General features: G+C 38.4%; 1 protein-coding gene across 1 annotated transcript in view; it reads right to left on the bottom strand.

Annotated features, from left to right (window-relative positions):
* The window catches only part of NFKB1 (nuclear factor kappa B subunit 1), a 58780-nt gene that overhangs the window by 31111 nt on the left and 580 nt on the right, over positions 1–27089 (bottom strand). Inside the window, 4 exon segments of the mRNA XM_019614812.3 lie at positions 2876–2974; positions 5927–5967; positions 14528–14612; positions 15685–15737. Of these exon segments, the coding sequence (XP_019470357.2) occupies positions 2876–2974; positions 5927–5967; positions 14528–14612; positions 15685–15729 (270 nt within the window). The 5' untranslated portion in view covers positions 15730–15737.

Raw genomic sequence — 27089 nt, 5'->3', positions numbered from 1 at the left:
TTAAATGAATAATTTTATGTAACTTATCATTAAATCTAGCTTCACAGAATCACAAAACTGTAGGGGTTGGAAGGAGCCTCTAGAAATTTTCAAGTCCAACCCGCCTGCTAAAGCAGGTTCTCTACAGTAGATCGCACAGGAAGGCATTCAGACAGGTCCTGAGAGAGACTGGGATTCCACAACCTCTCTGAACAGCAAAGAAGTTCTTCATTATAGTTTGTTCAATATCTACAGCTTCTCTGTAAGGATACATAAAACTTATGTAATCTTATAAGTATGTAACAGTTTTTGTACATACTAGTAGGATTACTGATAGCAAAGAGAGCTGTAAACAAAGGAATACAATTCCATTAAGTTGAATGAATTCTATCCTTGGCATTATAGTAGAAATACTACTGCCAACAAGGCTATACATGCTGTTAAAACTAGAGTCTTAAAATCAATTCCAAGCTACAGGCAGTGCAGTTTTGTCTCAAATGCAAAGCAGAACTGCTACATTAACTCCTGACATGCACCATCTTCTAATATGCTCTACAGGGCGTGGTTAAATGTGTAATTAACTACCAAAACATCTTGCTGAGAGACATGGCAGAGTCTTCAGCTCTACAGCCATTAAATGAAACATGCATCTTCATACATTCAGTTCAGCTAGAAGTAAGGGAGTAGGTGCAGGAAAAAAATTGTTAGAGATTCAGTAGTCCACATTATTCAAGATCACTGTGTTTTCTTCAGGTCTACAATGCATAATCCTATGAAAAGGGTGCAGTGCTACAGTGCTTTTTTGTGCACTGAAAATGTCTATTCTCAGAACACTCTGAGGTGCTTATTGATGTTACATCAGCTTTTTGTGCAGAGTTGGTCAAGCAGAAGAAAGATCCTGGTGTGAGCTGTACAGATCACCTCACAGCCAAGGTTTAAAGATCTGTTACAAAGATGAGTTTGTTTGTTTTTTCACATTGAAGTCAAAACACACTACTGTCCTTTCACATCACTATTATCAGCAAATGAAAGTTTTATGGTGAAAGTCTTGGTGTAACTGTAAAAAATTAAATAAAATACAGTAATCTTCAAGTGTGCTCACCTCATTTACGACAAGGTGAGCACCCTTTGACAAAACACCAGAGAGACTTACAGGAAAAGGTGTGAAATGCTTCTGTATTCGCTGGCACCACTTGAATCAAGAACAAGCAGTAACAAGTAACGGCCTTGAGGAATTTACTTGTTGTGTTCCTTTGCCAGCCTCTCCCAGCAGGTGTTGCCATGCGGGGATTTGTAGTAGAAAAAACCCAGATGCACACAGTAGGACAAGAGGGAGGGAGGGGGACGGGACACGTGTGCTGGGAAAGCTTTAGATGAAATTAAAATCTGATGATCAATGAAAACAGGAGGTTTGATGGAAAGCCAAAGAACATTCTGCTTTCCAGTTTTTCCATGGAAAAATTCCATTCCCTATAGAAATTCTCATTGTGTGTATACTTGTCATGTTATTGTATGTCCCATGACACCTTTAGGAATCACAACAGCATGACAATTATTAATAAAAATATCAAGTGTTATTGATAATTATCAATATAGATGGAATTGTAATCCAAAGACATGGCATCATTGAGGTACATAATTTTCATATGAACATACCAGTAAATTTTATTGACTGGTTCATCATCACCATCACAATAGGAAAGGAAAATGCAAGTAGAACCTTTGCCTGGGCTAGTAGTTTTTCCTAACAGTTTTGCAAGGCTAAATTTCTCATCCTCCTCTCAATTTGCCAGACTAAAACACCCTAGGCTATCTCAACCAATGCTGATTATTTTCCATTGAGTCATGCATGTACTGATTCATTCTGGAGATGCAGCTGTTCCAAACTCTAACCTTTCTCAAGAACTGCAGAAGAACTATACACACGTACAAGAGAAAGTTGACAAGCAGCACACAGCAAGGCCTGATACTGGGTACTGACTGCTTGCCACTGTTTCCATTCCCTTCTCTGCTTGTAAAGAAAACAACACCAGAATTAAAAGATATTAATCCTGCTCCTTGTGATACAATCTCTAGTGTAAAAGCTCAACAAAGATGTAATATAACAAGAAGACTGAGACTTTCATTAACTTTAAAAAAAAAAAAAAAAAAGAAAAAAGCAGAAGACACATAGTTTATGTTTTCCTCTCTTCTACATAGAAAGAATTTTCTGCAAGAACCTTAGGCAATAAAAGGTCATCCCTAATCCTAGAACGGTTAACTATCACTGTTATAGTCTTCATATTGTGCTAGCTCTGAATGTTTCTTTAATTAACATGCTCAATCTTTTTCCTGGAAAGAAAAAAAAGGTTCAGAACTCCTGAATATAATGCTACTCCTGTTAAAATAATATGTTTTGGTTGATTTTAAAGTTATCTGGATTAAATCCTTAAGAACCTAACGACTTAGTATTCTAGAGCCATTGAGTAAGGAGCAATATGAACAGACAAGGAAGGGGAAGCAGGTAAATAGCATTTCAGACTGGACTGGGATAACTGAGTAGACTCAAGCTATGCATTATGCAAGCAGTAGAGTAACCTACCAGCTCAGACCATGCATTATACTAAAACCACACCTTAGGGAAGAACGCCATTGGTAGTGCAGGAACAGGGCAGTGAGGGGTAGGTGCAGGAAAGATTACTGCTCAACAGCTAATACATAAATATGGTGCCAAAATAACTCCACGAATCTGAAAACTACTTACTTTTTAAACCAATTACACTTTTAAAGTGGGAAATGAAGTGCAGTCAATTTCATATAAAGTGAGTAATTTCATAATAATGTATGTTGATTTGCAGTAGGGTCCTTATATATGCTTATATTCAGTTTGCGAAATATTAATTTTTTATGTCCTTACCTTGACTTGGGGGTATGATTTTTTGTTCTTTTCACTGGAAGCACCAGGAAGTCCACCATGTGAAGGCCCTTCGCATACATATCGGAATCGAAAACCCCTCTGTGAAAATAAAAAGAAACTTGAAAGCTCTTTGAAAACAAAACCGAAAAAAGCACATGCGCGTGCGCGCGCGCGCACACACACACAACTTGCCCAAACAGCCCACAAATGGTAAAGTTACAACTGTTCATCCCTGAAGAGCTGACAAAGTACCACTGAGCTAGCCCCAGGTAAACATTTCTATTCCCACTCTTACACATTAGAAACAGCCAGAAATTCTCCTTTCAGTAACTGAAGACATTCTGAAGCAGAGATCTATTTATACTCTCAAAACAAGATGATAAATAAATGACAGAGAATACAAAAATAGATGTTATTTCTGTTACAATAGATGTTAGGTAAAGATTGCAACCAATCAGGGAAAAAAAGCATCACAGAGAAAAAAATATGGATGAAACTGAAATCTTTTCTCCTTGTGGGAAGAGCGTGTGGAAGTTGTAGCTTTGAGCAGAGCAAAGCCCAGGAGCCTCGCACAAGTTTCAGGGCACTCTGAATGACCCATTAGCAATCACTCCAGAGCATGGCAGTCCATGTATTCCATTTTTGTTTACAGGAAAATTATATTCCCTTTGCTTTACTCAGTCCTCTATATGATACAGAAGATGTGAATTTTAAGCAAATGTACTTGGTAACTCTTAACTCCACTTAACTACACTATTTTACAATGCCCTCTCCCACCCCTAAATACTTTCAGACCTACTCGCCAGTCCTGCAAATTCTGACACAGCCCGTTATACACAGTCCTCCTGATGTATTCAAGGCCATCCATTAAGTGTTGCATTCTTCATGGAAGATCTTTAGCTTCTGTCTAACAGAAGGCATCTCTGAATTTGATGCCTCTGTTAGCTGACAGTGAACTGGCTCAAAAAATTACTCTGTAATTATTAGCATCTTTCTCACTGAAACCTTTTCAGTTTATGAACATGCCTTTCAAGCAAACTGAAAGATCTGTCTTTTGTTCAGATTCTAACCAGACAATGTTATCAATTCTAAATAACATATTTGCTTTCACACAGAGTGCTGAGCAACAAAGTGAAGTGCTCAACTATGAGCCTGAGCTCAAGGCATCCAGCAGACAAAGCAATTTCCAGAGTCATTATGTGTGGAATGACTGAGGCTCTCTTCACTTGCCATGCCTTATAGCCTAAAGGTCTAGTAGACATTTGAGTAGCCTTCCCCAGTCTATCATCCTTCCAGAGCTAGCTGTGTTCTCACACATACAGTCCTATATTTCTCTGCTGCCTCTTTATTCCCAAAATGATCACAAGCACAGTGCTCTGCCTGTGGATCACTCTTATGACACTGTATAAACCTTTGCTCATCTTGCTACATGGGTACTGCACTACAAAGCTGCTTACAGGAATGTCATGGATGGAAAGAGTGTCTTCCTTTTAAACGCTGCACACTACAGGCTCTGCCATGCAGAGACATGACCTGATATAGAATGAACTAAAACAAAGAGAAGAGGAATAGCCAGCAGGAACAGGGAGGCGATTGTCCCCCTCTACTCTGCTCTTGTGAGGCCCCATCTGGAGTATTGTGTCCAGGTCTGGAGCCCCCAGTACAAGAAAGACAGAGAGCTGTTGGAGAGGGTCCAGAGGAGAGCCACAAAGATCATCAGGGGACTGGAGCACCTCCCCTGTGAGGACAGGCTGAGGGACTGGGTTTGTTCAGCCTGGAGAAAAGAAGGCTGCAGGGTGACCTCATTGCAGCATTTCAATACCCAAAAGGAGCCTACAAACAGGAGGGGAATCAACTCTTTGAAAGGGTTGATAACTGCAGGACAAGGGGAAATGGTTTTAAATTGAGGGAGGGAGGATTTAGGTTGGGTGCCAGGGGAAAATTCTTTACAGAGAGAGTGGTGAGGTGCTGGAACAGGCTGCCCAGAGAGGTTGTGGATGTCCCATCCCTGGAGGTGTTCAAGGCCAGATTGGATGGGGCCCTGGGCAGCCTGGTCTAGTATTAAATGTGGAGGTTGGTGGCCCTGCCTGTGGCAGGGGGTTGGAGATTCATGATCCTCGAGGTCCCTTCCAACCCTGGCCATTCTGTGATTCTGTGAAGGAGGAAGCAGCATATTCTTCCAAGAGTTCACAGTACACTGCTGTTTTTCACCTGAGACACCTAGCTGCCCCATATTCCCATAAGGGAGGCTTAAGTAAAAAAAGGCCTCAGTGTGTGCCTGAAACAAACGTCTTGCTGTCTCCTAGAAAAAAGCCTGGATTGTGACATGCTTTTGCAGAAGACCAAGAGCAGAATGGCTTCTAGAACACTCGTCTACCTAACAGCTGCTCAATCTAGGATTTTATGCAACTTTGTACTTCAGTTGCAGGAAAACTAACCAGTGCATGATGAATTTGGATGAATTTGACACCACCAGGGCAGCTTCAGTGAGTATCTGGGTCACAAAAAAGTTACTTTCAAGAATTAATCCTCATTTTTTCCTTGAGTTATTCAGAACAGCTAACTGTGACAACAGTAATCTCAAAAGACAACATAATTTCTTCATGATGGCAAAACAGAAGTCAAAATTTCACTTAACTTCTGGGAACAGAATTTTTGCTTTTTTTTTTTCTTTTCCTTTCACATCTTCCAAGAAGCATGAAACGAATTCTAAAAATCTTCTATGTCTATTAATTTATATTTCCAAATACTGGGGCACTGAAGAGTCACTTCTAAGATGAAAAGCCGATATCTAGCAAGATATTCTTTTAAACTCAGTTGTTTTTTTTTTCTTAGACACTTCCAGAGAGACACAGAGATGAAGACAGAACAAAACAGGAAACGATTTAACTACAAAAGCAAGAGGAAAAAATGCTTATAGTTAAGTGCAATATTTCTTATTAAGTTTAACCTCTTGAACACTTTTTTTTCTCATCTTAAGTCACAGTTTTATTTGTAGCTGAACACAGTGACATAAGTACTGCAAAGATTTTCCAAATGTAGTGCTCTTACCTGTTTTGGCTGTTCAATGATTTGAAGATACGGTCCATCTGCTAACATAAAAAAGAAAAGTCTTAATGCAAATTATGTTTCTATTGCTATGAAACGAGTTACAGAGATAAAACTGATGTCTTTCAATGTCTTGACATTTCTGAAAGCAACTAAGCATCTTCAGAACATAAATGAAATTATAATGAATAATATAACCAGTTGAAAGTCAACCACTGCTAATCTTTACCAAGACCGGTGGAGTAAGAAGGGAATTAATAATTTACAAAAGCTTAATTTCAGCTCAGAGTACATAAAGGGGCAACTCAGATCAGCCAGTTAAGACACTCAGCAGTAAGAAAAGGATTCTCGCCTTGCCACTGATGAGCAGGCTGGCCTTCCTGAGTGAAGGTTAAATTTTGTATTTAAACCCCTTAGGCTCTAAAGATTGTATTCACCAAGCCTTGGCCTCAGGGCTTCCATGTGTCTCGGTGCTCTTGAAAGTTTTCAGACAGCCAATGGGAAGCTCTGAGGTGTGGGAATATAGGAGGAATTTAAGCTGTCTCAACATGTCTTAACAGTCAGATCTGCTTTAGAAAATGGGATTGAGGAGCCTAAACAATTTTCATTCTTTTAATAATTTCAGATATACTTTAAAATAAATTGTTCTGCAGTGTCTCTAAAACATGGAACACACTCTATTGAACTACAAATGCAGACTATAATGAAATTTGTCCATGTTGTCAATGCACAGAGTTACATTCTAATAAATTCTGTTTGTTTTTCAGACAAGACCTATTAGCTTTACCAAGTTTAAGCCTTGCGTAATTCCCTAAATGCTAGCTAACTTAAAACCATAAACCTCATTCAAAATTCACCAGCATAAACATCCACCAGAGCTGAGAATTAATTGCCTCAAAAGTAAAATTTCTTTTCTGCTTCTTTACCAACAAATAAGAGGATTTCAACACTAAGAATTCAGCTGTTATCAAAGCAGACTCCAAACAACAGCTTCGCATGCTGTGAACACCTGCATAATTTATTGCCAGCCATACTCCTGTTGGATTTATGCATCATTCATTACTTATACCCTATTAAAGTTATTAATATTGAGGAATCTAGCAAGTTTGCTGGTACACGTGAAACCTTCAGAACAGACAGTATGCAGTTATATGGCAGACTTGCAAGCATACACAGAGCACATCACGCCTTGTCAACATCCAAAAGAAGGTATGATCAGCCTCTGAACATCTGCAAGTATTTGCATCAAGTACCATGCAATCCAGCCACCTCAATCAGGTAGTACTTGGCTCAAGCACAGAACTACATACTTGTATCAGCTTCCATCTAACAATAGCCTCATGTTCACTGACAACAAAAAATGGCAGAGAATATGCCTCTTTATAGTTTGCAGCACAACTTCATGTGTCCTTCTCTGTTCCTCACTACAATTTATCCTTAATAAAACAGACCTTCATGTCTTTGGACATATCCTTAACAGAACAGCTTTCTCTCAAAATAAAAAATTTTGGTAAGTAAGCTAATAGATATAATTTTTATTTTGCTGCCAAAGCCAGCAAATGAATTTATTTCATATCAGAGTTACATTGTAAATGCCAGTTGCAACAATTTCACATATAAAGATCATTTATTTCCCCAAGTCCAACACTCCTCCTGTGAAAAAGTAAACAGCACTACAACCAAAACCCTTGAAGTCATGTAAGCAACTGCCTCAAGAAAAAAAATACATCATTTTACACTGGAAAGCATGAAAAAATATTTTAGACTTTAGAAATTTTAAAATATGTAGATTAATATTTAGTTTTTGTGTGATTTTATGCTTCTTTTTTGTGTGTATAACGTAGTCAAGATGAATAAAGTTAGGTTTAAGGTTAGGTTTAAGTATGATATTGCACTTACATTTAACTGGTACTTCTATCTGTGAACAGACCTGCAACCCTCCCCATTCTTTAGGCATCTAAAATGTTGTACTTCATGTTATACTTTAGCAATCCAGAGGCTTTCCATCCTCTGAACACTGGCAGAAATAATTCACATTAAAAACAATGGTGTAACTCAATTCTCAACCAAGCCTCTATCCAGGTTATGACCTGCCAAGCAGTTCTTTGACTGTTTTCCCCTTAGGAATTCACTTTCAAGGCATATACCTGGGACTAGAATCAGCACAAAATCCCACTGCTCTCTCTCAACCATTAAGCCAGAAAAACAAAGTACTCTTTTATGCAAAAACTGAGTGGTTACAGAAGTCCACTATGAAGCAGCAGATCCAGGTTCAAGAGGTCAGCATGAGGGAATTCATACACCTATGAGAGGGATTTACGTTATACTGACCTAGTGGAAAGCTTAAGGGGAATTCTTTGTACTACTGACATACTTTCACCTTGCATGCAGGAAAATGAAAAATTTAGGACACTAGCATTCGTGCCCCCTTGAGGGGAAAGAACAAAACAAAACAAAAACTTACAAAAATCTCACAAACATAAGAAAAATCAAAGTATCTTAAATACCAATACTAGGAAAGTACACAAAACGTTGCAGAGTAAATGACTAAAAGCAATCTGACATTAATAAGTGACAGCAGACAGATTAATCAAACATCCCAATTTATGTAAAACAATGTTTTGCAAGACCTTATTTTAGTTTTTGGGTTGTAAGAATAAACATTTTCTCTTTTCCTATCACTAAGTTAATATGCTGGTATAGCATATGAAGCACATCTGAGCAAGTGAACAGAGAAGGCATACTAAGGCATTTAATTATACCAAAAATTCTATTTAAAAATAAAGAGGCAATATTCAAAGTAACTTTCAAGCATAAGTAATATATTGACTACGAAAAGAATTCTACTTTGCAAGACATGTCATACAGCCAACTCTCCCTAAACTCCGAATCCTTTCCAGAAGTACATTAGACAGACAGCCTAACATTTTTTATGTGGTCTCTTCTTCATTTCTTCCTCTCTTCTTCTCAAATCTCTCCTGAGGAAGAAAAAAATATGAAAGAAAGTAAAGTGTTTTGCACAGGGAAGTTTCTAATGGTTCATTTCTATTAAGCAGGCATGTCTAGTCTAAACAAATGAAAGCTGAAGGTGTACACCTTGCAAATGGAGTGAATAATGATAAGATTTGAGACAAACATTTGCACCTTTGTTCGAGGCTGGGAGCAGCCCAATTAAAGTTGTGTACTTCAAGTTCTTTTATAACAACCAACCCCCTTTTAGGTGTCACACAGCCAGAAAAAGGAATGCTATTAAATACATAGATTTACCTCTACTTTTGCTCTAGAGAGGCTGAAGCAGGATGCAGTAATGGAGTTCATCTCCACATAGGAATAACTCCCACAGCTGCCAGGTATTGCCAAGGACTCCTCATGACTTGCCTGGCACTCTGCACAACCAAGAGGGCCATGGACTGCAACTCAATCACACATTCCCCTAACCAGTTCAGTGCACTGCCACATTCTGATACTTCAGTGCTTCCTTTTCTGTCTTCTCCCTTCACTCGCCACAGGGCAACTCACATCCCACTACCTCCCTTCCAGCCTGAGTCACAGTTGCACTTCCCCACATCTCCTTTAACTGCTGTATTTCTTCATTCTTCTTCCTGCCTGAGTCAGAGGCCCTCCTGCATCTTGATACTCCCACCACTTCTTCCTTCTTCCTCTTGACAGGCCTCATCCTGCACACACACTTTGCAAAGGAGCACCCATCTTAGCTACATTCTTCTCATCAAAGCCAAGCCAAAGAACAATGGGATGCAATGTTGGTATGATATCTTTGCAGGCCTGGCAGCACTGTGGCACTTGGTGTGTCCTTTGTCTAGCAGCTTCCCTAGTGCCTGAAGACATTCAAGGCAATCTGCTCCGGTCACATCTTCTCTACACCTCCTCTCTGCTCCCTCAATACAGCTGTATTGCACCTCATCCTTGTAACTGTGCTGTTCAACTCTGTGGATATAGATGAAACCATTCACAGCCTCATGGTCATGGCTATTAAAGCTATTAAACCCAACATAGTCACTCCTGAGTCGGCCCTGGAAGGGGTACATTGCTGCTACATGCTCAAATTGGAGTGAGTCCAAAGGAGGGCGACAGGGATAAGCAGATGGGCTGGAGTATCTCTCTTAAGACAGGCTCAGAGAGCTGAGGTTGTTCAGCCTAGAGAAGAGAAGGCTCAATGAAAACATTCTGGCAGCCTGGCAGTATTTAAAGGAGGACTACAGGAAAGACAAGGAGAGAAATTCCGTCAGGGAGTGTAACAGTTTTAATCTAAAAAAGAGTATATTCAGATTAGATATGAGGAAGACATTCTTCACTACAAGGGTGGTGAGGCACTGCAGTAGGCTACCCAGGGAAGCTTGGATGCCCCCCATTGTGACTTAACCCAGCAGACAGCTAAGCACCACACAGATGATTGCTGACTGCTATGTGGAAAGGAAGAGAGCATTAAAAGAAAAAAAAAAAAAAAAAGAATACAAACTCGTGGGTTGAGGTAAGGTCAGTTTGATAAGAAAAGGGGAGGTAGGAGGGGGAGAAAGGCAATAAACAAACCAAGAATAAAAATCCCAAGTAAAGCACAATGGAATTACTCACCACTGGCTGACCCATGCCCCAGGCAGTCCCTGAGCAGTGGCTGCCCACCCAAATCTTTTCAGTTTTATTTTTCAGCATGATGCTTTACATCTAACTGGGGGCAGCTGCCCTTGTTCTGTTCCTTTCCAGCTCTCTGTGCACCCCCAGCCTCCTCAATGGCAGGGCAGTATGAGAAACTAAAAAGTCCTTACCTCTGTAAGCATTGCTCAGCAACAACTAAAACATCAGTGCACTATCAGCAAAATTTCAACCTAAATCCAAAACACAGTGCTATACCAGCTTCTAAAAAAAATAAAAAATTATCTCAGTCAAAACCAGGATGCCCCATCCCTGAAAGTGTTCAAGGCCATGCAGGAGCTTTGTGCAAACTGGTCTAGGGGGAGGTATCCCTGCCCATAGCAGGAGGGTTAGAACTAGATGGTCTTTAAAGACCCTTCCACTTCAAACTGTTCTGTGATTTACAAGTTATCCCCTGTCAGGGATCTACCCTCATAGGAACACTGTATACAGTTTAAAGTGTGACATTTAAAGCAAAACATTTAAAGCAAGCAGCACATGAGCTCTGCTTAACCTCCTTCCTCCTCCTTTTCACTCTTCAGTAAACAAGCCCAGCAGATCTAGAAAAAAATACCAAGAGCCATAGGCAGGTCTGCCCATGCTTGTGAGGATCGGGGCCACTGATCTGGGACAGGGAAATGAATACCCATCTCATTTTTTGGGATGGTCATCTGCCCTGAATCTCTTCCTAGGACTATCTTTCTCTGAAAAAATATGATTTTTTTTTTTTTTTAAACAGCATCTTCTTTGTCCCTCAATGCCTTTCCCTCTCAACAGCAAGCATCATAGAAGGCAAGGCGGAGTAGATTCAAGAAACGGTGGCAGTTAAAGAAAACCAGAAAAGTGTAATTTCAGCAGCCTACAGATGACATCCTTCAGTTGCTGATGGGCCTGCTTCACCCTCACAGGTTTAGTCTGACTGAAGTAAGAAAAAAAAAAAACAACAATACTTGAATGCCAACAGTTGGTTAGACGAGAACCTCTAAAACCAAAATAATATCTCTAAAATTCAAAATATCTCTAACTCATACACAGAGTGCTACATTTTATGGTCATAGATAATATTGTACAATTAGAAAACAATAAGAAACACCCAAATTTGTAAAAAACTTTGCTCAGAGCTCTGCCCATTTCCTCTCCAATTTAAGGCATCACTTCTTTGTCCCCCAGTATGCAGTGGACATCACACTGCTGCATATCTGCTTGTACACCTCCTTAATACATGAAGGATTAGTACCTGGCCCTCAAAAGCAGGATGCTTCCCAAAGAGCAAAGAACCTGCTGACTTCATGCCATGCTGCCCTTGCTGCTGAAGGTATTTTAAAACATACAGCTCAGTCCTGCAGTTTGAACTGTTACAGAAGGTGCTGTAAATATAACTTTTTTACAGAAGGCACACACAGACTACTTCTCCTTCTAGATTTAAATGTAAATGTAGAACTTGACCCAAGTAACCATCTACTACAGCTTTAGAGCCAAAATAACCAAGCACTAACCACAATTTTTACTTAAAACTGCTTGAGACAGAAAAAAAAAAAAAAAAAAAGTGGGTAGAAAGATTTGAACACTGACAACTGCATGGAGAAAATCCTTGCCTCACATCTCAAATATTTTTCTACTATTACTGTAAATAGACGACAGAACATCTGTCATCAGAAAGTCCCCAGATTCCCCGGCTACTTGTTGATTCACCTACACTGGCGTGATACGGCAATCCATAAATACATCACACCTGCCTGCCAACGTAACAAGTCTGACATTGTTCATTTACAAATGCACAATCAGATGGCATTTAAGTAATAATCTAGTCTGAAACTCCTGTTTGTGATAACCTTAAAAGGGGATTATAAAAAGGAGGGGGAATGAACTTTATACTCAGGTAGATAGTGACAGGACAAGGGGGAATGGTTTTAATCTCAAGGAGGGAAAGTTTAGATGAGATGTCAGGGGGAAGTTCTTCACAGAGAGTAGTGAGGTGCTGGAGGCTGCCCAGAGAGGTTGTGGATGCTCCATCCGTGAAGCTTTTCAAAACCAAATTGGATGGGGCCCTGGGCAGCCTGCTCTAGTAGCAGAACTGGAAGTTGGTGGCCCTGCCTTGGCAGGGGGGGATAGAACTTGATTGTCTTTGGGGTCCCTTCCAACACAAGACATTCTATGATTCTATGATTATTTCATACTTCTTGACTAAATTTTGTACGCAGAGAATGTGCCAGCTATATTGCAGCAGTAGACAAGATCAGTGCAATAAAGAAAATTAATAAACGGCATCTAAGTAATTTTGCAAATTAAGGATATAGCTGGAACCAGTCCTGAAAGAGTTTTCTGAGATTACAGATTCCAGAGAATTCTTGACTCCCCCACATGGTTTTTAAACAGCTGTTTTCCAGCTTAGACAGGAAATAGATATCTGAAAATCAGTTTTATATGTCTGAATATTTAGTATGGAATGAGCCTGGCATGAAGACTATAAAGTAAGTTCAAAAGGTAGATGTAAGAAAGATATCATTGTGGGGAAATCAAAATACCAATAGGGTCAACTGTCTCATAAAATCTCTAGGAGAGCAGTGAACGCCCATTAACCTTACACAAATGAATCTTACCGTACAATTTCATCTGCCTTGTTGAAAATGCACTGCAAATAAATGATAGCAATATTCATTTGTTGGACGTTTTTCCATATTTGTCAAGAGCTTTGCTCATCAGTGCATTTTACCTTGAAACAAATTATCTGTACCGTGTGTTTTTCTTGATCCTTTCTCACATCAACTCAGTCAAGAAAACTGAGGTATGGTTTAAATCATAAAAAGCACTGACAGAGTGTCTATTTTTAAATCTGCATTTATTATTACATTAAGGTAGAATTTTAACTACAAAATAAAAGGCCAATTGCTTATTTCATTCTACCCTTTACACCTTCACAGCTATCAAGTTTCTCAAATATATATAAAACACGACATATGAGTTTGCTTTTTCAACAAAATAAAGCAATCTGCAATGCAGAAGACACTACCTATGTCTTCATACAACAGACTTGAACAAATCAACAAGACAAAGTGCTATGTTAAAAGATATTAGCAACTATATTAAAGATAGCAAATCAAGAGAAACCTCATATGGTTAAACAGATTTTTATTCTCCTCCTCCTTTTAAATCAGCTATTTTAACAAATTAAGCAGGAGAAATGCAGTTTTCTGAATTAAAAATTAAAATTAGTAAGTACAAAGAAATTGAATACCAAAACTAGACCAAGACTGATCAAGCAGCTAATATCGGCTAAAGAGTAACACATTTTATCTTCCTGTTCTGGAACTATACTGCAAGAAACACGTATTAGACTTCTGCAGAACACTAATTGCTCTTTTTCAGTATTTGGTTGCAAAATCTGACACTGAGATTTCAAACTAGTGTAAAAATTCCGGAAGTCGTCAGGTACATTTAATACCAAACTGCTACATTACAGGAAACAGAGAAGTCACCAAGAAGGAAAAACACATCTGAATGATACAGGAAGTTGCATATACTCTACTCATTTTATTAGTGAAAAACAAGCACCTTAAGAATTATTACAACAAATGAAATACTATTTAAGATGAAGGAGAAAAAAAACGTACATGTTGCACCCTGCAAACTGGCAATACAAACATCAGAGGTCACTGATTATGCAAATTTAGAATAATAATTATAAAAACAGGTCACTCAAAACTCTTTGGTTAAAGTAATTAACTGACAAACTTTCAGTTTCTGTACAAGTCAAATGAAAATTAGTTTTGTCTCTCTTGAAACTTTCATAAAGGTAAGTGATGCTTGAAGGTGCAATATGAAGTCAAACCAACGTACATCTTACAATGTAAACAAACTAGCCTCTGAAAAGAACTTCACATACATAAAAAAACAACAACAAAGAAAAGAAGGAGAAACAGCACGAAAATAACACAATCAAACAGCAACAGTTCCTACCTGTTCGTAGCGGTAAGTCTGAAGTGATGTAGCCTGTATTATTAAATATTGTATTCATTCCCATGAGCTGGTCCATCGCAAACATCTATATTGAAAGAGAGAACATTCTTCATCACTACACATACAAACCGCTTCCTAAAGCAACTTTCGGGAACAAATTTCAAAGTTTTCTACAATCATTCCAATTCCAATAGGTTAACACTTTATATCTTGGTTAATTTTTGCTGTCAACAGCAACGCCAGCAAATCCGATAGTAGTGAAAGTTTCACCAGTGTGACATGACTGCACTGAGCTCAGCACAGTTTCTAAGCTTGCATTTTGCTTACAGACTAGCAGTCGTCAGTTGTTTGTTCAAAAGAGATGAGATGCCAAATTCTGAAAATCTGACCCTACATGACTTGCTCGAAGACTTGTCGAGAGCCACTTAAGTTTTAATTTCGAAGTCTGCAATTAAACCCCACCAGACTACATTCCTTATTCAAATAAATCTACAAATTCTAAAGCAAGAAAACAGAATGCCTAGGTTAAATTACAGTTTTTGTTTTGGATATCGACATGTCTTAACCCACTGTAATTGTTGTCAAGTAAAATCTTCTAAAGCGGAACAAGCATAAAAGAGAAAATCCTCTCTTCTTGGAAATGAAGGTGAGTAGAAATGGTCTGTTCTTCACTCCAACCTTTCACTCAAGCATTATTCTCACAATTAAAATGAATCATGAAATGATCTAATGAGATGTGGAATTGCTATGGAAAAGCCAAGATCTGTGTGAGTTAAAGAACATTCTAGTCATCAGTATCAATGCAAATTTCACCAGAAATGACACAAATTAACTTATCAGTGCGTGAGGGGTCTTATTTTCAGATCAAGGCTAATACCTATCACAGGAGGAAGTTCAGAGCAAATGTCACAGGCAGACAGGCCACAAAAATGAGATGTTTCTTTAAATAGGCCTGTTCCTCCTTTAGACTTCAGCCATTCCACCAATGGAAAGGTACTTTACTGGTCATGGAAAGGCTGGCTTAAAAAATAAAAATAGCTGGAATGCTTTTATATTTCCATGCTCTTAAGCCTAAGAAATGACAGGACGGTATAAGAGGAAGACACAAAGACCCAGAATAGAAAAGAGAGATTTTGGATATACACAAACCCACTTACTTGGGGATCTGACACTCCCATAATATATGGATCCTCTCCTGCCATTTTAAGTCCTGAAACACAGAAAGAATAAGAACTCTCATTTTTCTTTTCAATATAGATGAATACTCACAGTCAGATGAGCTAAAAAGCCTATCTCTGACCCGTCTTAATTTACTTACAGTATTAGTGATTTATAAAACGCTCCTAAAATTCCCCAGTATTTGCATAGAACAAGCTAAGGACAGGACCAGCTACAGCTAGGATCTTCCATTGCTTGCTCCCAAGCAACTCAGGACTGCAGTCAAAGTCCTGAAGTTGAAATTTATTTTGCAAATTCATTAAAATCAGGAATTAATTTGTATCTCTTTTTAGCCTGACTATTCTGCTTGAATAAGCAAAATCATTCTCATAGCAAAGGAAGCACTGCATTTTTATACAATAAGAAGTCTTAAAATCATTAATGAATGAATCCTAACTTCTTGTGAAATACTACTAAATGAAAGATTAGGATCTCCAAGAAAGAACATTCTATGTTTTTTCTTTAATTACAAAAATGAGTCAAATATTGACTCCTTTGAAGCACCTCTCTTTCCTGAGGTCCACAAATGTTTGGCATCCAAACATGCATAGCGCTGACAGTGACAATTATGGCTATACAAAAAACATAGCCCTCTGTAGAGGTCTTGATGTCAATACTGGTCACTGGAAAATTTTAGCCTGTCTTATCTTTTCAGGACATGTAATGGTAAGCCAGTAGTGAAACCTGGAAATTTTCTTCAGAACTTTTAAGTCTGCTTTAAAATATAGCTGTTATTTCTTCTCACGTAAACATTATTGAAAGAAGTACAATTCCACTCTAAAAAAAAAAAAATGGGGGACACCTGAAAATAACAATAGTGACAATTTCAAGAGACTCATGTCTGCATACACACCGACATTCTGAATATGGGTAATAACTAACAACAGTTACAAACATGTTGCTGGCACTCATATGCCAGCAGAGTGAACATGAATCATGTTTCAAAGTGAACCAGTAAATAGGTAAAGAAAAACTGAGTCACTACATGCACTCTGCCAAAATTAGGCAAATATCCAATAGATAACCGGCATATTTGGATGTTTCACTTTGATGGAGACTCAGACTACTAATGAGCTGCAGTGACAACACACAGCCATCCGTAATACACCAGTAGAAAATTGATGAAAATTTTAAATGGTGAGAGAGGAGACATTCAATACAGTCACGTCTTCCAGCAAAAGAGGTCCAAATGGATAAAATGATTTTTAACCTAGAAAATAAAAGCACTTGCTTATTTATAATCCAATTTTGGAAAGAAATATTTACCAAGTAAAACCTATTTGCTGTATTTGAGCAAATACCAAAGAATTGGTCGTAAGATTTCAGCCAAAAAATGAGTAGTAGCTAAAACAGCCACAGATACTCATACTGTACCTCATTACCCATCGCTTGAGCAACCTAGACACCAGCCAGTCACGTTTCATAACAAGCACTTTCTGTACGGACTATTTTCACTAATAATTTGTTAATACAAGACATTTGTAACTGAAATCACTGAAAAGACTGTAATCCCTTTTTTGGCCAACACTCCCCATCTGAAGGTACGGATGTTATGGTAAACAATTTGAGAACCTCAATAGCCAACATGTTCTAGGAAGTGTCAGACTACACCCACAGCTGCACTGACCAGGTAACCATAACTACAATTGCCAGGATTTCTTCTGAACAAGCAGAATAAAAACTTTTCCCTAAGTCTTGTTTTGTCATCTCTCGTGTTTAATTTCTTACTATTTCCTGAGTCATATAAGCAAAGTTATGTTTAGAAATACCTAAAATTCCCTGATAAGAGTAACAAAGACTCTGAGGAACTAAAATCAATAGCAACTCTCCAGTTTGCTAATTGCATACTTCTTCACAAACTTTTCAAACATCTCACAACTTTATCTGCAAGCCCAACAGGATAAACTTAACACAATTTTCCCCCACCTTTGCCCTACTCTGTTTTCTCTGACTGAGAAAACTCTCACTCCAGCAAAACTCTGTGGGAAAACCCGTGATTTGTAGTTGAAAAATACTGTAGAGGCAGTACTTCTGAAAACTTTTAATTTAACAACCTGTGAGATCAAAGTTATCTCAAAAATAAACGTCTGCTAGCATCAGTCCTTCAAATTCACCCTATCAGAACTGCTATTTCTGGCTCAGCTTTTTTTTGGCAGATCCGAGGAACAACAACATCCCCAGAGCAAAGATGAATGCCCCATTCAGAAGCAAGGTTGCTAACTGCATACTGCACTGCAGGTCTGTATTAAAGCATTTTTAACCAGACACTAAGAACAATCACTCAAGCACCAAAAGCACAGGTACCTCTTACTTAAGCTGCAGTGTTTGGGGGAAAGGTTAAAGACATTCTCTCTGGTGTGAATGCTAAGCTGGTTTATTATAAATACAGGATGACTTAGATGTGCAAGTATTCTGCTTTGTGTATATAAATTGACACTTGAGTGCCTCTTCAGGGCATAGACAAAAATTAACCCAGCAATTTAAAATAAGCCCTCTAAATGCCCGAGAACACTTTCTGTTTTACTACGTGCTTTGTCTCTTTCAAAGACAAATGACAAAACTGTTCCCATACCTCCAGAACAGCATTTTTGCTTGGCATTTTTTTTAGCTATCAAATCTCTAAGCTTCCTCTTCTTCTAAGAAGACTGTGGCAAATCCGGGAAATGTCAATAACGTGACAGGAAAAAACCCACAAACATATGCACAAAATCAGACTATCATTAAAGACAGAGCCTAACAGTTAATTGTTTATCTTTTAATTGCCTTCCCCTCATATTGCTTGAATTTCTATGCACCTTCCCAGCATGCATAAAAGATGAGCACCTACCATAAGTAGCTTTGTTCACTCCCACCTTGCGAAGAGAGGTACCTGAGCCATACTGTGGCTCAGAGATGGTTCTTATTCAAGCTGTATCTGATGCTATATGCATCTTAGAAATGCCAGGTCAGAAACACAACTCTCATTTGAAGACGACTGGCATTAAAGCTATTTCGTGGAAGTTCATTTCACCATATATGTCTGGTTCCCATATAAATTTCCAGATGTCTGCAGACCACAACGAACCAGGACATTATCTACCCTGGAGATTTTCTGCAATCTTTCAGATGAGGGCACCCAGGAACTAAATGTTTCAACTCACAGTAGTTTTCAGTGTGAATATTCAGTGAAGGGTGAAGGAACATCGTTTTGCTCATAGCACAATGGGAAATCCTAAAATCCAGCTCCATCTGTTCGAAACCACACCGCTGCACCTACTGAGGGAATTTAACTGTGTGCACACATGTACTCTTCCTCTCTCCTCCACGATGAGTCAGTTACCCTCATGAAAAAAGTTTTTAAAAATGATTAAAAAAAGCAAAACGGGCAGACATATGGATTCATACACATATATGGAACCTGACTGGATTGCACCAATCGACAGATCATAATGGCAGATAGTTTGCCTCTCTCCTCCTCATTAATACCTGAATAATATCTGGTACAAGCAGCCACTGATAGAAGAACACAGAATTCATGTACTGTATTCTGAATGTTTATATAAAGACTCCATATGGATCAGGCATAAATTTTAAATTGAAAAAATCGTAGTTCATTTAGGAACACTATTATTCAGGAACACAACTGCACAGACAAGCATAACCTAATGCAACTACTAGAAATCAAACTTGAATATCTGATCCGGAGACTAATACCCAGTTATTTAAGAATATTTCTCATTCAGGAGATGCATACCATTAAAAAAAAAAAAAAAAAAAAAAAAAAAAATCAAGACTTCGGACTCCATCCTAGCTTTGTTCTCCTAACACTGGCTTGGGTAAAAACCTGAATAGTGCATACACAATCAGATTAAAATGGCTTCTTATTCCTGCAAACAGGAAACAAAATCGTTTGAATACTCCCTAAATAAGAGGTCTGCTCCAAAAGTAATGCTTCCTATATCACTATGCTGCCCTGTGATGTCAGAGGCAGGTGTTGGTGGTATGGCAGTAGAGGTTGAACCCTCCCACCAATATTCAATTTCCATTATTGTGAAATGGATGGCAGCAGAGGGGCAGTTTGACAAGATGGCGGTGAGTATGAAGCAAAGGAAAGGAAATGAATTCCACTAAGCAGAAAAAAACTGCACCCGGTGACACTAAACAATGCTTGTTGAACGTATATGGAGACCAAACAGTGGATGTGAGTACAGTGGGGTGGTAGGTGGAGTGTTTCAGCAGTGGTGACAGGGGCCCACCTGGGCTGGCACAGATTTTATGAGCACAGCATGCAGGCTTTTGTTCATTGCTGCAAAAATGAATAGCTAATGGTAATAACTATGATGAAAAATAGTGGTTTGTAGCTGAGAATTTGCTGTATCAACTAATGTTATTGTGTTCTTTGTATCTGCTGTAGTTTCCATGGAAATAAACAGGAGGCATTACTTTCAGAGCAACCCATGCAGTTGCAACATCCCCCTCAGCCCCAAAATAAATGTGAGTTTTAATCCCCTAATTCTGAATAGTCAAGTTTTGAAGTGCACTGGTAAGCTTACAGATGAAGATAACTCTTCACATAGAACCAGCTAAAAAACATTGTATGTGCTTCCTTTCCCAGACCTTCAAAGAGACAAGGTAAGCACGTCTCTACTTTTCATCTGCAGATATGTTGGGGATTTGTTGTTCTCTTTTTTTTATCAGTTTGCAGTGACAAAGGATAGAGAGGTTCACCAACTTCTCTATCCCACGAAGACTTTCCTCATCATAAATGAGTGATGTACAATGGAGACTCAATAGCCACTCATCTCTTAAATTTCTTAAATCTCTTAAACTACTGTGACATAACATCCATTGTATCCTCAGAAAATGAACACAAAGGATTTGCATTAGGGTGTCTGCCTGCTGCTGTGTTTTAAAATATAAAGCATCAACTCATCCTCCTAGAACACGTCCATTATTTTTAACTAGTTCACTGTAAAGACTGAGCTCAGGATAGATTAATATTTTATGGAAAAAGGTTTGTTTATAGCATAATCAGCATAACGGGATAGAAATTAAGACATTCTGTAAAAGGCAGACTGGAGGTATGTATGTTAGTGGGTGATGATCTTTATTACTCAAAGATCATTACAGTCTTGAACTGGAATTAGCCTGACAGTTTAAAGAAGGTTTTCATTTTGAAGAACACCCCTTCTCACCTTTTAGGGTTGGGATTCAAAAAGCAAAGGTAGCCTCAAGACGTGAGAAACACAACTATTGCTTCAAGTGACATGACTGACATACTGGAAGCACACTTCTTCCTGCATTTTTTTCTAGCAGGGTCTTTTCCACTTTAATTTGGCTTTCATTGTGATTTAACTGTTAAAAATAAGTTTCTTCAATCAGACACAATGAAAATTTGCTGTGGTTATGCTCCTAAGCCTACTTATTTTGCTTATTAAAAACAGGATTAAGGATGAAAGAGAGACAAAGACTCTTTTTTGTTTTGTATATATATCTCATCCTGTGTGCCCCCCATTTGGGCTATGCAACACAGCAGACTCTCTGATTACAGAGAACTCTTCACAAGAAGCATCAAGTTCTCCCAAATTCTCCAGCAGCCTTGATACACTGAGTTAGAAACAGTAACTGCTATGCTGTTCAGTCTCTGCAGTGCTTCATCTGGTATTGTTTACTTCTCTATTTACCTCTTTTAGGAGTAACTATCCATCGTTGCTCACTTTTCTTACAATCTGTACACAGAAAATTGTTTTAGACCAGCATTTCCAGAAATGCAGGGAACACACTGTGCAATATAGATGCTGCAAACTGCCAGGTAGGCCTGGAACCATAACAAGAGCTGCAATGAGATGATTTTGGCTAGATGAAGAGCAACAGGCTGCTTGGACAGAACAAAGATACTGTTCCAAGACATTCAGACTGAAGCCTTCAGCAGCATCCTAGAGCTGGGCTGCTGCACACCTCCTCTAACACTCAGCCTTTTCACCTTGCCCTGGACACCTTCCCATCTTCATCCAGCACTTCAATTCCCCTGAAACCCAGCTTTTTTTCCCATAATACAATTTGCACAGCTCAAGGGCAAAAGCCTTTGAGGCAAAATATATTCTTAGAAAAGCACTGGGGGGGAAAGGGGAGGAAGTTAGAGAATTGCTGTTATCTACCTCTGCATAGAACAGCAGGTTTAGATCTTCTAAAGCTTCTAGATGCAAGTTGTGTCATGAACCTACAACAGTTAAATACACATTAAATGGACAAGCTTCATTTCTCTCAAGTCCTTCTAACCATTTAAAATTTTTAGAGCCTAATAAAAGGTGTTTTTCTTAAGAAAAATGAACCCATTTTTTGTTAAAAGCAATATAACAGGGACTACTGTACAGGCAGGGTTCCAACCATTTGCTGGCATTTGGAACACATTGTCCAAACCTGCTTAAAGCAGGTCAATATAACAAGGCTCCAACAGCTGCTAACTACCAGCATCCTGCACTTCCAACACCGTGTGTATATGGAGCTGCTGCAGAAATTGTTTTGGGGAAGAATAGGAGGGAAAGGAATGGAAAAGAAGGGAGACACCTCCCTCCCAAATACTAGGAAAGCAAAATCTCAACACAGAAAAGGTTTTACCAATGATTATTTACATTGTTCTCAATTACTCACTTTGTCTGCACTCACTTTAATAAATCACAGTTTCTGAAGTCCCTGGACAAAGATTTAGAGTGGACAAAATATCTGTCATTTAGATTAATATTGTCCTGAGACCCAATTAGGAAAAACAGAATAAATTTGAGACATACATAAAGGTCTTCCCTATAGACATACATACAGGTTTTCCCAAACGATGAAAAAAGTGCTGCAGAAAGCAATCCTTGGGGTTATTCAAAATAAAAGGCGATTAATAGGTGCAGTATTCTGAAACATACTGAAGTAAACAGAAACAAAAAAATATGAGAACGTCATGCACACTTTTACTCACATTATGATACAGACATCAAGCACAAACAGAACAGTATGTTTAAAAGCACGAAAGCAATTGCTAGCTTGTGTAAGTTGACAAGAAGCCCCCATCAATTATGGTTGTTGGTTTTTTTAAGGATTTTTTTTTAATGGATTTTAATTCAATTCATTCATGAAATTTGCTTCTAAATGTTCTAAAACAGAAGAATTATTAGTCACCAATAACTTCAGTGCTGTGGAATGGAGTTGTTTTGAGTAAACTACTCTCAACATAAATCTCAACGCTCAACTTCTGCAGTACAAGCACAGGTAAACTGTGCTTGCTATTTCCTTAAGCTAACACACAGAGTTATTATCTACTAAAAAAAATTTCAGTATAAGTACTCAGCAGTAAGAAAAGAGTTGTGCAGAGGCTTTTCTTTTTTTAAATGCTACTTTCCTCTGCAGATTCTCATCCATAGAATTCTGAAGCTGCAGTAACACTACATAACCCAAGATGACACAACCTGTCTGTTTGTTTTTCTAGTACACCAGCACAAATTGCCTCTTCTTGTTATTAACAGGGTTTGCTCATTATTTCCTGTTGGATGGGGCGGGGAGTTGTTGGTGTTTTTTTTTAATTAAAAAAATGCTGACATAAAATTTTAAAATATTTTCTAAGATGCATCATTGGACAACAGTATTAAAACTGCAAACCACTTGGGAAATGATAGTGATCACAAAGATTAAAGATTTCAAAAGAGGGCAATGCTTTGAATCTGAAATTTTTAGTGCAGAATTACCTACAGGAAATGGAGAGTCAGAATTATTAACTCACATAATCATCATGTTAAAAGGAAAAATTATAGCATAAAGAAACTTATTTGGCAGATAATATAACATATGTTCATGTAGTCCATCTAGTCATGTAAGTATCTTTATGACCAAGTTCTTTGCCTGTTTTGATCCTTTAGCAGTAAACCAACATAAGGATAACATTAGAAGAAAATTGAAATGTTTTTATTAAAACACATTCAAAACAATTTAAACTAAAGTAATAAATGGTATTCAAATGTATCGGAGTGTGCTTGTTGCATATACTTAATGCTAAGTATATGTAAAAATACTGAGGTTTAACACAGCAAAACAACTCCATTAAGTGCACTGTATTTTAGCCACAAGGCAGTAACTTTACTTGAAGTAACCTAAAAATTGTGTTAAAATGCTGTTACTTTTTGCTGTAGATTAAGAAGAATCACTGAACGTTCTTTAGGAATAGCCCTAGTTCGTATAAAATCGTTCAAAGTCAAATACTAACTCAAAGAGCACACACATACCCACTTCAGAAGCCTTAAGTGAAATGAATCATCAGTACTAAAGAGCAAACCTTTTCCTTTTTGAGGAGAGAGAGAACAGCGCTGCTGAGAAGCTAAACAACAAAAAAAACCAGAGATCCAGTTCACATAAGGTTTGCCATATCAGCAGCTGCTTTCACAAAGGTTCTGAAGTCCTACTGAAGGACAGCCTCCATTTAAAGAACACAGCTGCAAAGGAGGGCTCAGCAGCAAGGGCAGTTAACAGTGCAAGCACAGCAGCGAGCCAATGAATCCTCGGTATCCCTTGGCTCATCAACAGCCTCTGAGAATACACCTTGGAAGAAATGGTTGGTTAAAGAAGTGACACAGCCAGCTGAACCACAGAGGTCGAACCAAGAACAGCATCAGTGTGGTTATGCCGAGAGCCCTAACGCTGAGGCGTCCCAATCTTCCTCGGCCCACGGCTTAAAGCTACAGCTGCAAAGTGGTTACTATGGCTTCTACTTTCCCCTCCATGTTTTACAGAGAAATAATAAAACTCCCTCAGCATTAATTTTCTCCAGTAGACTCTAATGTAACAAAGAACATTTAGACTGAACTAATGCAACTTAAAACAAAAACCACTCGCTTTGATGACTTCATGTGTGTTACAGTTTGTCCATAAGTATGCAAGCATACAAGTACAATTTTCAAAACAAAACAACACAAACACACACAATGCAGACCTATTTTGCTTTTGATCTGTGATACCAGTGCAGTTTGCACTACGGATTGAATTCTAGCTTAGCTAGTTCTGTGTTTTAAGTGAAGAGAAAAAGAAATGTGACGCTGCTTTTCAGAACACCAAAGCTGAAAGGGGAAAAAAAGAAACACACACAGTAGCAACAGCAACTTCCTCCCCACACACGGTCTGCCAGCTCCATCGAAATCCTCAGCAAAGGCTCTCACCTCGAGATCAGAACCATCTGGAACATCTCTTCAAACCTTACTTCTCAATCTGCCAGCAGTGCTTCAATAAAATAAACCTTTCACTGAATTCTTCCTATGCTCAAAATTGGATGCAAACATTGAGTCTGGCTCACCTAAGGGCACAATTAATGACAACTGTAATTATGATGCTACTGATGCAAAGTTTCATGAAAGGTTCACAGTTCACTTACTGGACATCAAATTACAACCTCCATTTCTAAAAACCCTGTGTCAGCTGAAAGTGGCCAAGACCAGAGTTTCTTTTTCATTATCTAACCTGAAACTTTCTCTTTTCCTTATCTGTTATTTTATGTCTGAGAACCAACAAGAAGCGACCAATACATTAGAAAAAAAATTAAACCAACTTTAGACTTCTGTTTACTTAAGGAAAGAGTAACAATTTTCTAAATTCAGACATGTTTGCTCTTATGAAAAAGTTGGCACACATTTACAGCACTCAAAGTAGGAAATTTTAGTGAGTTCTCACATGATCTATGTAAACACAGAATAATTACCCTTAAGGCTGCAGAATTTTCTGACCAACAGCTACACCGTCAGTCCTATTCTAAGTTATTGAAAATGGTAATATTGCTTTCCACCATATGTCTGCAGCTTGAAGACATTCACTATGCACACATAACTACTAAGGGAATCTTAAGCTTTCTGGGCAGCAGAGGGGATCCTTGATGGTAAGGCTTCTGGGCCTTCCAACTTGGTTCTGGTCCCTCCAGAGCCATGTGTGATGAGAAGCATGATAAAATGAATTCCAAGCTGACCTTGGCTTTGAATCTTGCACGTATTTATCAAGGAAGGCATACGAATGTTTTGGGGAAAGGGAACGATGAAGAGGAGGAAATTTATTTTCATGAAAATTAATATATATTAATTAACAAATTTGAGTCAGTTGTATCTATGTGTAAGTGCCCAATATTGGAATCACATAACACTACCTCAAAAAAAAGCACATTTGCACTTATTTAAATTGATCTAGAATGTTAAATGCAAAATAACATTGACAAACAATTGCTACTTCTCAATGAATGAAGCAGAAAATGTTAGTGTGCACCTCAATGAAGCACTGCTCTGCCTTTCAGCCTCTCACCCTATCCAAAGATAACTTTTTCCTCTCCCAGCATGTTTTATCAGCAAACTTTTCTGATTTCAAAAACATCATGAAGGCACTGACTGAACTAAATGTCTATGATTATGAAGTTCACTACATTACAATTTTTAAAAAACACACAATACACACCATGACAAGAAATGAAACAAAGCCATTCTCAATTTTAAACCCTTAACTCTGTTCAAAGTATTTTCATTACTCACAAGACAATTTCATTTTGTGGTGACTATTGTCAGTCAACATCTTTTCTTGGAAAAAAAAAAGGGGTGGGGGGGATAGAGGACAAAAAGAAGGCAGCGTTTTCCTCTTCTCAATATTTCTGATTAATTCATTTTAACAGGTCTTTCATGTTTTGCAGTGTTAAGCTTCCTTGAAATCTCTGCTGCAATCTCCTGAAAACACTACGGTCAATCCTGACAATAACACTTCAGGGGATCATGTTGGTCAAATTACTGAGCCACAAAAGTTTACAGAACAGAGAACCTCCGGATAGTTACAGGCTGCTTTTTCCCTCTTTCATTTTCTCAATTAAATTGCATATTACAAAACACTGCAGACAGGATGACGTCTCCAAATGACATCTCGGTTAATGCTTTCCTAGAACAGACAGCAGGGAAATAACAAAGCTGCTTTAACCAAAACATTATTGCAACAGCCAATGCTTTGCAGCACACAGCACACACTCGAGATGTAAATAGGAACAAAGAGCTGTATTTTCAACCTGTCCCTTCAGCTCAACAGTGGTGGCAATGCACAGCACCTTCAGCCTTGTAAGGCAAGCACCGGGTGAGAGAAAGTTCCACTCAGTACTGAGCGTCTCTGCTAGAAGAGTTAAATTAGAAGAGGACATCTGAAGAAGGGAACTAAACACGGCAAAGATTATAGGTGCTTTAAGGCGGTTGTTTCGAGCCTGTACTACTTTACAAAGCACTACCCTTTAGTAAAGGCTCAGAGCAATTTTAAGCAAGAAGGCAAAGCACAGTACCAAAGTCACCGGGATCTCTCCCTCAGAGCCTCATCGGAAAATGCT

Source organism: Meleagris gallopavo, chromosome 4, assembly GCF_905368555.1.
Source record: "Meleagris gallopavo chromosome 4, MGAL_WU_HG_1.1, whole genome shotgun sequence".
Taxonomy (NCBI): domain Eukaryota; kingdom Metazoa; phylum Chordata; class Aves; order Galliformes; family Phasianidae; genus Meleagris; species Meleagris gallopavo.
This window is presented reverse-complemented; position numbering and strand designations above follow the sequence as displayed.